The 12,489-nt window shown below is 46.5% G+C and overlaps 1 protein-coding gene and 1 long non-coding RNA gene across 2 annotated transcripts in view; one reads left to right on the top strand and one right to left on the bottom strand.

Moving 5' to 3' along the window:
• Nucleotides 1-2,506: 2,506 nt before the first annotated feature.
• Nucleotides 2,507-3,412, bottom strand: LOC309494078. The gene is made up of 2 exons (XR_014204216.1): nucleotides 2,939-3,412; nucleotides 2,507-2,806 (listed from the first exon to the last, which is right to left on the bottom strand). It is a non-coding gene; the product is annotated as an uncharacterized lncRNA (long non-coding RNA).
• Nucleotides 3,413-5,108: 1,696 nt separating this feature from the next.
• The window catches only part of LOC309493706 (polymeric immunoglobulin receptor-like), a 184,608-nt gene continuing 177,227 nt past the window's right edge, over nucleotides 5,109-12,489 (top strand). The window contains exons 1-3 of the mRNA XM_082162912.1: nucleotides 5,109-5,493; nucleotides 5,669-5,805; nucleotides 11,984-12,170. Of these exons, the coding sequence (XP_082019038.1) occupies nucleotides 5,454-5,493; nucleotides 5,669-5,805; nucleotides 11,984-12,170 (364 nt within the window). The 5' untranslated portion in view covers nucleotides 5,109-5,453. The remainder of the gene's footprint in view (nucleotides 5,494-5,668; nucleotides 5,806-11,983; nucleotides 12,171-12,489) is intronic.

Consider the following 12,489-nt stretch of genomic DNA (forward strand, 5'->3'; position numbering starts at 1 on the left):
GCCAATGCTGTATTTCTGTTAGACCAATGCTGTATTTCTGTTAGGCCAATGCTGTATTTCTGTTAGGCCAATGTTGTATTTCTGTTAGACCAATGCTGTATTTCTGTTAGGCCAATGCTGTATTTCTGTTAGGCCAATGTTGTATTTCTGTTAGACCAATGCTGTATTTCTGTTAGGCCAATGCTGTATTTCTGTTAGGCCAATGTTGTATTTCTGTTAGACCAATGCTGTATTTCTGTTAGACCAAAGCTGTGTTTCTGTTAGACCAATGCTGTATTTCTGTTAGACCAAAGCTGTATTTCTGTTAGACCAATGCTGTATTTCTGTTAGGCCAATGCTGTATTTCTGTTAGACCAATGCTGTATTTCTGTTAGACCAAAGCTGTGTTTCTGTTAGACCAATGCTGTATTTCTGTTAGACCAATGCTGTATTTCTGTTAGACCAATGCTGTATTTCTGTTAGACCAAAGCTGTGTTTCTGTTAGACCAATGCTGTATTTCTGTTAGACCAATGCTGTATTTCTGTTAGACCAATGCTGTATTTCTGTTAGACCAGTGCTGTATTTCTGTTAGACCAATGCTGTATTTCTGTTAGACCAGTGCTGTATTTCTGTTAGACCAATGTTGTATTTCTGTTAGACCAATGCTGTATTTCTGTTAGACCAGTGCTGTATTTCTGTTAGACCAAAGCTGTGTTTCTGTTAGACCAATGCTGTATTTCTGTTAGACCAGTGCTGTATTTCTGTTAGACCAATGTTGTATTTCTGTTAGACCAATGCTGTATTTCTGTTAGACCAGTGCTGTATTTCTGTTAGACCAATGTTGTATTTCTGTTAGGCCAATGTTGTATTTCTGTTAGACCAGTGCTGTATTTCTGTTAGGCCAATGCTGTATTTCTGTTAGACCAATGCTGTATTTCTGTTAGACCAATGCTGTATTTCTGTTAGACCAGTGCTGTATTTCTGTTAGACCAATGCTGTATTTCTGTTAGACCAAAGCTGTGTTTCTGTTAGACCAATGCTGTATTTCTGTTAGACCAATGCTGTTTTTCTGTTATGCTGATTGTTTTATTCTGTACTTCATTATTAAAATGAAACCATTGAATGTGGTGATTCGTAAACCTCTCTATAACAAGTCTCAGAGTAATTTTTCTTCATACCTATTCTCTGAATCTGGATAATAATCCCATAGAGCCTCAAGAGCACCCGAATCCAGACTGAGTTTGACACGGACTAACCAGCGGACAGCGATCCAAACTTGAAGGTAATGCCAAATATTTTGATTTGTAAAGGTTAAGGAGATGTGTAGTGGAATAATAAGTCAATTAGGGAGAATATACATACAACAAAATCTGTGAGAAAGATTATTTGTACCATTGTAGAGTTGGCTTTATTCATGTGGTTTTTAAAATGTTTGCAGACCTGAGTAAATGTGTTTCCTTTAACAATAACAATACATACCAAGACTCCACATTAAGATGAAGCACAAGTTAAACTTTACTCAACTTGTGTTGCATCGCTGGACACATCCACAACACAACTACTAATGAAATTGAAGGACTTTATGTGTGAACACACCTTTAGAGTTTCCAAGTGATGTTTATCATTGCTTTTGTAGAAAGTAATGGATTATGTTAATGAAAAAAATTAGTTTTCCACTGAGAGCTGTTGCTGTATTAAAGGACTTAAAAGCACTGGTGTGAGTAAATCATGTCCAAGCATATATACTGTAGCAGTTTATTAAAGGGGTTTTATCTTTATTCCTTTTGAAATAAAACCTTAAATTATAAAAAAAAAAAATGACATGGGCCATTCAACCTTCTGTTTTGAATCAGTGTTTTAGAGTGTGTATCAAATTGTCCAATATTACGGTGGCCGAGAGAGCTCAACGCGCTACAACTGAAGAAAACACATGCAAAAAGAATAAAACAGCAGAAAATTAAGAAAAATATATTCATTAGTTTGACAACACATGCTGCAAATACTCACAACGCAACCAAATACAGGAATTTCTGTTTCTGTATTTGTTGTTTTTTGTGAGTATTTGCAGTGTGTTTCTGTATTCGGTTGTGTGAGTGGTAATGACATCTTCATCCACCTCACCGACTGTCTCACTGACCACTCAGCCACTGCACATAGTCACTGCATCTGGCTAGGGAACATGTGGTAGCCATTGCAGGTAACTGGCGAAATAGGGAAATCATCCAAACCAGTCCAGAAGATGGTCTTTAGGGTCCCATCGTTCCAGGGCACCAGATGGGCAAGATCAAATAACTTGTCTTGTGATATGGTGATAAGCAGATCGGCTGGGTCAACTGGGGTGAAGAAAATGCCCATCTTACATCTTGGGTCGGTTCTTCTGTTACATGAAGTGGTGTTAAGAAATGCTCATGATGATGAATAACTACATTGGAACAAGGAAAAACCAAGGAGAAAAAAACACAACCAAATGTTAACGAGAACCGACTAATGGCCGGTTCAGATTACACGATTTTTTTGTCTTATGCGATGGTCACTGTGTCAGATTACACGATTTTGACTCCTAAAATCGTGTCGTGTCGTGGACAAGAACCATGTCAGACTACACGTTTCTTCCAGACCAGTCATCGCGTGCCGTCTTTGAAGACGCGCGTGAAGGCGAAACTAGTAGCGCCTCACTTCCGGAAACGAACGTAAACAAACAATGGATGAAGCGCCGATTTTCGTATTGGCTGTCTTGTGTTCAGAAAAAGATAAAAAAAAAGAAAGAAACCCCGACAATGGACACGTTCCTGGATTGCACGAAGAGGACAGTATGGACTGTCAATCCTTCAAAGAGAACTTGAGGTAAAATATGTTTAATCTGTAAAATCTAGTCTATGTACATGCATACACACACACACACACACACACACACACACACACACACACACACACACACACACACACACACACACACACACTTAAACTCACTCACATAATACACACACATAAACTCACTCATTCACACACACTCTCGCTTGCTCGCTCATTCACACACACTCTCGCTCGCTTGCTCATTCACACACTCTTGCTCGCTCGCTCATTCACACACACTCACACATTCTCACTCGTAACACACATACATAATCACACTCACACAAACAAGTTTATCTATAGCGAAGTACAATTTAATGAATGATTAGTTAGCTTAATGCTAATTCCAGTCAGTTAACACAGTTACTCACCGGGTTGCTGAAGTACTTCTGCTATTTTTCGCCAGCATTTTTCTTTTTTAATTCTGTCATGGTACTCTCTCGATGGAACATCATACAGGCAGGAGTACTGTTGCCACAGCTCCACGAACCTTTCCTCCATTTCATAATTCCACTTAGCAACACCATCGTCTCTATTTCGTTTCGGCATTTTTGAAAGCTGTGTATTGAAATGCGTCTGTGCTCCTATTGGTCAATGTCACAAGTGATAGAACCCGTCGTGGAGGTCCGGAAAAAAAATTAAACATGCTAGTCTTTTTGTCGTGGTGTCGTGAAGCATCGCAGACGCAACGTAGGCTGTCGCCCGCTATGACACACTATACGAGATGAAACGATCGAATCTTGCGTCCCGACGAGATATATATATATCTTCTTCTTCTTTGGCTAGTAGAAGTTCTGAACGGCCGGAAACGTAAAAAATTTGTAGCCAAATTGGCTGGTGGGTGAAAAAGTTAATTTCAAATCCTGCATGTATATATTCCCTGTGTTCTCCCTCAGTCTTATGGCCGGTTCAGATTACACGATTTTAGCCCGATTTTGCCACGATCCGTTTGACTTAGAGTGTCGTGGGAATTCGTATACGACAACGGGCGTCGGGACGCAAGATTCGATCGTTTCATCTCGTATAGTGTGTCATAGCGGGCGACAGCCTACGTTGCGTCTGCGATGCTTCACGACACCACGACAAAAAGACTAGCATGTTTAATTTTTTTTTCGGTCCTCCACGACGGGTTCTATCACGTGTGATATATATATATATATATATAAAACGTTTTAAAAAGTGCTAAATTATTATTTTTTTAAATGGGTCAAATAATTACATAATAATGTAGTCATAATTTAAGTAGTAAATAAATTACATATGGAAAAAAATATCCCATCCTGCAGAATTGTCCAAAACATGATTACTGGTTCAGAATGACTGCTTAAGGCACACCAACATATACTGAAGAGTTATGTAGAAATAAATCAAATAATCAAATGTAAAATAATAATGTGTTCTTTTGCAAGTTCACATTGATCTCATGTTTTCTCGTGGTTTATTGTTGAGCTGTCAAGTTGTCATGTTGAAATAATCAGTTCCAAGACCTTGACACATTTTTATTTTATTAAATATTTGATTTGATTATTATCATTTTTTTTTTAATAGGATGTACTGCATATTCTTCAGTTTTATGCAAAACATAATTATGACAAATAGAATATCAGATCTCTGTCATGTGGCAAAAGATAAATGCAAACAATATTTATTCATTAGATACTTTAATGGACAAATTAAAACATTATTCTTGATTGCAAGTGAAGCATATGTTTTATTTCATTATTATTATATTGTGAGTCTGTAGTTATTAATGTGAATATCGTTTCCTTGTTGGATGTTCAGTTGAAGGTTTGTCTGTTGTCATCGGTTCACTCCTGCTGGCTGATGCTGGAACTGCACCATTCAAAAGTAGATGAATATCCGTATAAATCATTGCAAGCAACATATAAATGGCACAGATTAGTTTGGTGTTATTGTGATGCTTAAGAAAAGCTTCATCATTATAATATTTGGAGGCCTTTAGCTTCAGTTAAACATGTGATGTCTTCGGCTCACACTTGCCAAACAGGAAGTGAAACTACAGACACAGGAAGAGCTTTGAGGCTTCAGCTAAACACACTACGTTTCCCACAATGCAACTCTTCTCCCAGAGCTCATATGATGGAGAGAGTGATTTTAATGTTCAAGAAATATTCTGTATTATTTATAGTTTCTGTAAACAACAGTGTTTCCCCATGCTGTCGATTACCACAGAAAATACCCCTAACACACATTTCTTCTTCATCTCATGTCTTTTTCATTCAGAGTTTGGCAAGGATTGTTTCCTTAAATGTAATTAACATGTCTTGAAAATATATTAAAACATTAAGAAGTAGAAAAAGAGCAAAAGGACAACAGAAAACACTCAAACATGTTAAAGACAGAACAGAAACAGGATGTGGTTGATGAATTCACAGTTCATTTCCTGGTCAAAACTGAGAGGCGTTTTCACACCTAACGCCACATGGAAACACAGACACACAGTCAGTGAACAGTATGAGTTTGACTCTCAACACGTGAAGGAAATGTTAATATTAGTTGCTGACACACATTGTTCTCTCAGTACGGAAGAGAACGACAGTAACGTTTGTCACACAGAATTTGGTCTTTTATTTAAGCGAAACGCTTGTCAAATTTCATCATGTTGGACGTCCTGCTGCTCTTTTCCAGCATCTGTACAGGTGAGTTTGAGACTCTCAGCTCTTTTACACAGAGTTTGACATCTTCTCTTGTTTTTCCTCTGTTATCACATGATCATCAGACTCATATGGATGATATTTGTAAGTTATTATTCTGGCCTGCTTATGTCTCTTGCTCACACATAACAGCTCTATATAATGATATTTGTGTTTTCAGCTGTTGTTGTTGGAGCTTCACAGACAATTACTGGATACAGAGGAGAGAGAGTTGACATCAGATGCTCATATAAATCTGGATATGAATCATATTCAAAGTATTTTTGTAAAGGGGAGTGTTCATTGTTAAGTAAAAACGTACTCGGTTACTAACGTAACCTCGGTTCTCTCTAGAGAGGAAACGAGTACTGCGTAAGTCTTACGCTAGGGGAAAATCTCTTTTCCGCGAGATACTGAAGCCAAAAAATTATCCTTAATTTTGAAATAATGTAAAACGCGTTGCGGCAGCATGCAGACATAGGCGAGACAGCTTGCGCGCCTATTGGCTGCCCTGCGGCAACTGCAGCAGCCTATCGATAAGGCCCTATCGTGACGTCAGCACCAATGGGGGCGCTTCGCGCCCAATACGTCACGTCCCGCCGAAACGGGCGTGGCCTGGGGCTATAAATATAGCATCGAAAGGCTAGCTTACCGGTTTTTCATCGCCGGAGCGAACCGGAGCGTGCGCAGGCACGGCAAGATACGCAGTACTCGTTTCCTCTCTAGAGAGAACCGAGGTTACGTTAGTAACCGAGTACGTTCTCTTACGAGAGGTACTCTCGTACTGCGTAAGTCTTACGCTAGGGGAAACAGTGTAAAACGCCGTGCATGCTAAGATCCAGCACCAAAGTCCCAAGGGCAAGTGCCCGGGCTCATGTAGTACATGATCATAAGTGACTCACAGAGAGCCCAGGAAGAGTGGCTAGAATAGCATCATTCCTATAATGTAGCATCCTATAAGAAACAGTTATAGTGATGGTATTTTATTCAGTCAGGGCGACCCCGGCCTGGACTGATGAATATAGTGGGTCTTACACACTGCCCATAGAGCTGCGCGATCTAAAACGAGCGTTGCTCAAGCCATTTCGGTATTCTGGGCCGGACGCACTCGGGGCAGACAGTACCGATTTTTAGACTGAAAGCAGCTTAGCTTGCAGAGCGGGAACCTCTAGGTTATAAAACCTTATAAATGTAGACGGGGAGGCCCAGCCTGCCGCCATACAGATATCTTGCAAGGCAATCCCACTAGACCAAGCCCACGACGAGGCCACGCCTCTCGTGGAGTGCGCTCTGACACCTAATGGGCACTGCAAGCCCTTAGAGGTGTAAGCCAGCGCTATAGCATCGACTATCCATCTAGATAGACTCTGTTTCGACACGGCGAGTCCCTTAGAACGTCCGTAGAGTGAAACAAAGAGCTGCTCCGTCTGTCTGAAAACAGACGTGCGGGACACATAAGCCCTTAACGCCCTGACCGGGCAAAGGAAGCTGGCGTCCTTCTCCTCGTTAGAGACCGGCAGGGCAGACAGGGAAATTACCTGGGCCCTGAACGGTGTGTTGAGGGATTTAGGGACGTACCCGTGCCTCGGTTTGAGTATGACTTTCGAGTCATTTGGCCCAAACTCCATACACGTCGCGCTCACTGAGAGCGCTTGTAAGTCCCCTATGCGCTTCACTGAAGCGAGAGCCAGAAGAAACACCGTTTTGAAAGACAAGTGTTTGATATCTATTGACTGGATTGGCTCAAATGGGGCACCCTTCATGGCCTCCAAGACCGTAGAAAGGTCCCATATGGGGACTGAGGGAGGTCTGGGAGGATTTAACCTCTTAGCTCCTCTAAGGAACCGAATGACCAGATCGTTCCTTCCCAGTGACTGACCAAGCGTTGGTTTAGAAAACGCTGCTATAGCCGCCACATAGACTTTGAGCGTGGATGGGGCTCTGCCTTCATCCAGTAGCTCTTGTAGGAAGGAGAGAACCTCCGTCACTCCACAGTCGAGGGGTGAAAAGCCGCGTGCTGTGCACCAGCTGGAGAACACTGACCATTTTGAGGAATAGAGCCGTCTCGTAGAGGGAGCTCTAGCCTGCATGATCGTGTTTGACACTCCCTCTGGGAGATCAGAGGGTACCCGTTGATGGCCCACGCATGTAGGGACCAAAGCTCCGGGCGAGGATGCCAGATCGAGCCCCTGGCTTGAGAGAGGAGGTCCCTCCTCACTGGTATTGGCCATGGGGCAGCGCTCGTCAGCTGCATAAGAACTGGGAACCAAGCCTGGTTCTTCCAGAACGGAGCCACCAGTAACACTGAGCATCTGCTTTCCCTGATCCGCTCTAATACCTGAGGTAGGAGCGCGACGGGGGGAAAAGCATAGAGCGGGCAGCGGGGCCAGACGTGGGCCAGCGCATCCCTGCTCTTGGAGAAAAATTCCGGGCAGTGAGCGTTTTCTTGAGACGCAAACAGGTCTATCTTTGCTCTGCCGAATGTCTGCCACAGCAGTTGGACTGTCTGCGGATGCAGTGACCATTCTCCTGCTGGAACATTGTTCCTGGACAGTCTGTCTGGTCCCACATTCAGGTGGCCAGGCACATGCGCTGCTCTGAGCGAGCGCAAATTGTGCTGAGCCCATACCAGGAGGCGTTTCGCTAACCTGTACAGGTTTCGGGATGTGATGCCTCCCTGGCGATTTATGTAGGCTACCACTGACATGTTGTCCGAGCGGACCAAGACGTGGTGTCCTGCTATTTGGGGACGAAAGCGCCTCAGCGCGTTGTCGACTGCCATCATTTCCAGGCAGTTTATGTGCAGAAGCTTTTCCCGTTCTGACCACTGGCCGAAAAACGGTCTGCCCTCGAGCAGTGCTCCCCATCCCGAGGTGGAGGCGTCCGTGGACACCACCTTCACACTCGAGGAAGTCCCCAGGCTTACACCTGACTGGTACCAGTCGGTCGCTCTCCAGGGTATCAGTGCTGAGACGCATTTTTGATCGACCTTGAGGCGAAAGAGACCTGAAGTCCACGCTCGACGCGGTACTCGCGCTTGTAGCCAGAACTGCAGTGGGCGCATGCGAAGCAGACCCAGCTGGAGAACTGTGGATGCTGCAGCCATGAGACCGAGCATCCTTTGAAACTTCTTTAGCGGGACTATAGTGCCGCGGCGGAAGGTTTCTGTCATGCGCTGAATAGTCAATCTGCGCTGTAGCGATATTTGAGCTGTCATTGAAAGCGAGTCCAGTTCTGTGCCCAGAAAAGATATTCTCTGACTGGGAGACAGTGAACTTTTCGCCCAGTTGACTTTGAGACCCAGATTCTCGAGATGTTCGAGTAAAATGGTTCTGTGTTCTATGAGCTCTGTATGTGACTGAGCTAGAACCAGCCAATCGTCCAAGTAGTTCAAAACTCGCATTCCCCGAAGTTTCAGGGGAGCGAGGGCTGCGTCCATGCACATCGTGAATGTACGGGGTGCTAGGGACAGGCCAAACGGTAGGACTGTGTATTGATAAGCCTGGCCCTCGAAGGCGAATCTCAAAAATCGCCTGTGACGTGACGCTATTTGTATTTGGAAATACGCGTCTTTCAGATCTATTGACACAAACCAGTCCCCGTGGCGAATTTGCGCGAGGATTTTCTTGGTTGTGAGCATTCTGAACCGGCGTTTTGAAAGCGCTTCGTTCAGTTGTCTTAGATCTAGAATGGGTCTGAGACCCCCGTCTTTTTTCGGAACCAGAAAATATCTGCTGTATAGCCCCCCTTCGCTCTGAGCTTGAGATAAAGGCTCTATTGCCCCTTTGCTCAACAGTTTCGCAATTTCGGTACGAAGTACGCTTGCTACTTCCTTTTCTACCGTGGTTTCGATTCGCACCGCACAACGGCGGGGACGTCGAGCGAACTGTAGCGAATAGCCTCTTTCTATAATGTTCAGCACCCATTCTGATACACCGGGAAGCTTTGCCCACGCATTTGCATGCATAGCTAAGGGTTGAATGAGATCGGAGCTCTGGCCGTGACATAGTGGCGACCGGGGAGCTTCGGTATGCTGTATTATAGACACCGCATTTGCAGCGCTCGAGGCGGGGAGTGTGTTGATCACAGCGGGCGGTTCGCCCGCGCTCGGCTCTCTGACGGCAGGTAGCTGAGAGACGGCGAGCGTGGGGGAAACCGAGGGATTCGTCATGTCTGTGAGTGAATGTGGGCGCAGGACAGCGGGCACATTTGCACTGAAAACACCATCGACCTGAGTCGGCTGTATTTGTGTTGGTTTCGTTTTTACAGAAACCGAGAGACATGCAGCGTGTAGTGTTTGTGGGCACTGGGATGTGGGCACGCTCACTACATTCTGTGCGCAATCGACATGAGTCGATTTTATGTGCGCGAGCCCTGTGGGGCGGGCTGTGTCTGTGTGTAGGAATGGGCACTGGGCAGTGGGCATTTTTACTACACTCATAACACCGTCGGCCGTGGCCGGAATACCAGAAAATACACTCTTTACAGGATTTATCTGGGTCGCCGTGAAAACGGCGTTTGTGTACAGGCAAGCGGGTAATGTAACCGACTTGTTTACTGCAGAGTACACTGGAACAGTCGCATGTAATGGAACTGGACGAGCGAGAAGTTTTGGTGGAAACCCGGCCGCAGCGGGGCTTGAACACCGTCGTTTTCCTAAGCTGGCTAGGAAGACTTTGAGGCCTCGGGCTTCATCTCAATCTTCGGCCGAGTCCCACGCGGTGGGGGGCGGCGGCCGGCAGAGCGAGAGCGTGGTCTCTGGTCCCGGGCCTGTCGACGCTGTGAGGCGGCGGCGGGGGGCGGCGGCTGCGAGCTGCGAGCAGACGGCTGTTTAGAGAGGCCTGATGCGGAGCTAGAGCGCTTTGGCAAAAAGTGCTTCATGGCCTGCGACGTCTTTTGTACCTCGGCGAATCTGTCCGCGAAATCTTTGACGGACGATCCGAAGAGGCCAGTAGCAGAAACGGGGGCGTCGAGGAACACAGAGCGCTCCGAGTCCGGCATTTCTGAAAGCGTCAGCCAGAGGTGTCTCGCAGCAACGGTGAGAGAGGCCATGTTCCGCCCTATGGCCTGTGCAGCGGATTTTGTAGCGCGGAGAGCGAGGTCCGTAGCGCTCCTTAAATCCGCCACGTTGACTGCTTCCGTGCCTTCCTCGTCCAGCTTTCGGAGAAGGTTAGCTTGGAAGATCTGGAGAGTGGCCATAGTGTGTAGCGCTGATGCAGCCTGCCCAGCGGCGGTGTAAGCGCGACTGTGCAGGGTAGAAGTAGCGCGGCAGGCTTTTGAAGGTAGCGCCGTCTTAGTCCGCCGTCCAGCAGAGGGCGGGCAAAGATGGGCTGCTACTGCCTCCTCCACCAGAGGAAGAGCGAGGTATCCTCTGTCTTTGGCACCGTCCACCACGGAGAATGCCGCTGAAGCAGAGGAGCACAGCCTGGCTGAGAAAGGGGCGCTCCAAGACTTTGCCAGTTCTTCATGGAGCTCAGGAAGAAACGGGGCGGGTCTTGAGGGCGTAGAAACGCGGTCCCCTTGTAGGAAACAACCGTCCAGACGGTTGCGTGTAGGCTCGGCGGGCGCGGACCACTCGAGGCCGAGGCTCTCTGTGGCCTGTGTGAGCAGACGCATCAGCTCAGCTTCAATACTGGCCCGTTTTCCTGACGACTCGCGGGCAGAAGAAGGGGCGAGGTCCACAGAGCTCGCCCAATCCTCGCTGTCCGAAGCCAGGATAGAGCAGTTGTCCTCCTCGAAAACTGCCGCTTCTTCTTTGTCATCTCCGGCGGAAGCGGCGGCCAATGGCGGCCACTGTCCGGGAGTGAGAGACTCGAGTGAAGCAGACGGCGAAGCTGGCAGGCGAACCGGCGAGCTTCTCTCGGTGGGAGGCTCAGGGATCCGCTGAGCACGGCGCTTTTTACGGCGCGGCGTCACAGCGGGAAGTGCAGGCTCGTGGAAGGTTGCCATGCGAGTCCTCAGAGTCGCCATAGGCATAAGCTCGCAGTGAGGGCATCCGCCGTCGGCGAGCGCTAGAGCTGCATGTCCTTCACCCAGGCAGGAAACGCAGATGACATGGCGGTCCCCGTCGCTGAGTGGGGCTCGGCACGAGCCACAGGATGGACGAGACATCTTGAAAAAGACGCTCTGCTCTTTTAGTGAAGGAGTGTGAGTCGCGGCGGCGAACACACACTAGCAATGAAAAGGATATGACGCCGGATAGCGTAGCAGGAACGGCGGTTGAAGGCGGCGCGGCCAGCGACTCCAGGTACCGAACTGGTCCCGCTGAAATGCTTTTTCCACGGCGCGGCTTCTTCTCTCTGGATCCAGCGATGCGTGAGCTCCGCTGAAGAGATGAAAAATCGGTAAGCTAGCCTTTCGATGCTATATTTATAGCCCCAGGCCACGCCCGTTTCGGCGGGACGTGACGTATTGGGCGCGATAGGGCCTTATCGATAGGCTGCTGCAGTTGCCGCAGGGCAGCCAATAGGCGCGCAAGCTGTACCTCTCGTAAGAGAACATCATGGTTAAATCAGGATCTCCAGCTAAAGACGAGAGATTCTCTCTGACTGACGACACGACGACCAGAGTTTTCACCGTCACCATCACTGATCTGACAACAGAGGATGAAGGCCAATACTGGTGTGCTGTGGAGAGGACTTTTACTGATGACTATTCAGAGATTATGTTGCTGGTTAAACTGGGTAAGTGATTCATTTGTTAATAGCAGAAATGAACTGCATGGAAACAAGCTGAGAGTGAGAGATCAAGTCATTAATCTTGTACAACCCCAGATCCAGAAAAGTTGGATAATTTTGTAAAATGCAATACAAATGAAGAATCTGTGATTTGTTCATTCTGTTTCAACTTTATTTAACTGGCAAAAGTACAAAGGAAAGATTTATGATATTGATGTCTATTCAGAGATTGTGTTGCTGGTTAAAGAGGGAGAGATCAAGTCATCAAGAATTGAGAAATGTGATTTTTGAATCGTGTGACAATTCTCTCATGATATTTGGTGAT

Source organism: Leuciscus leuciscus (genome assembly GCF_965113295.1).
Source record: "Leuciscus leuciscus genome assembly, chromosome: 3".
Taxonomy (NCBI): Eukaryota; Metazoa; Chordata; class Actinopteri; order Cypriniformes; family Leuciscidae; genus Leuciscus; species Leuciscus leuciscus.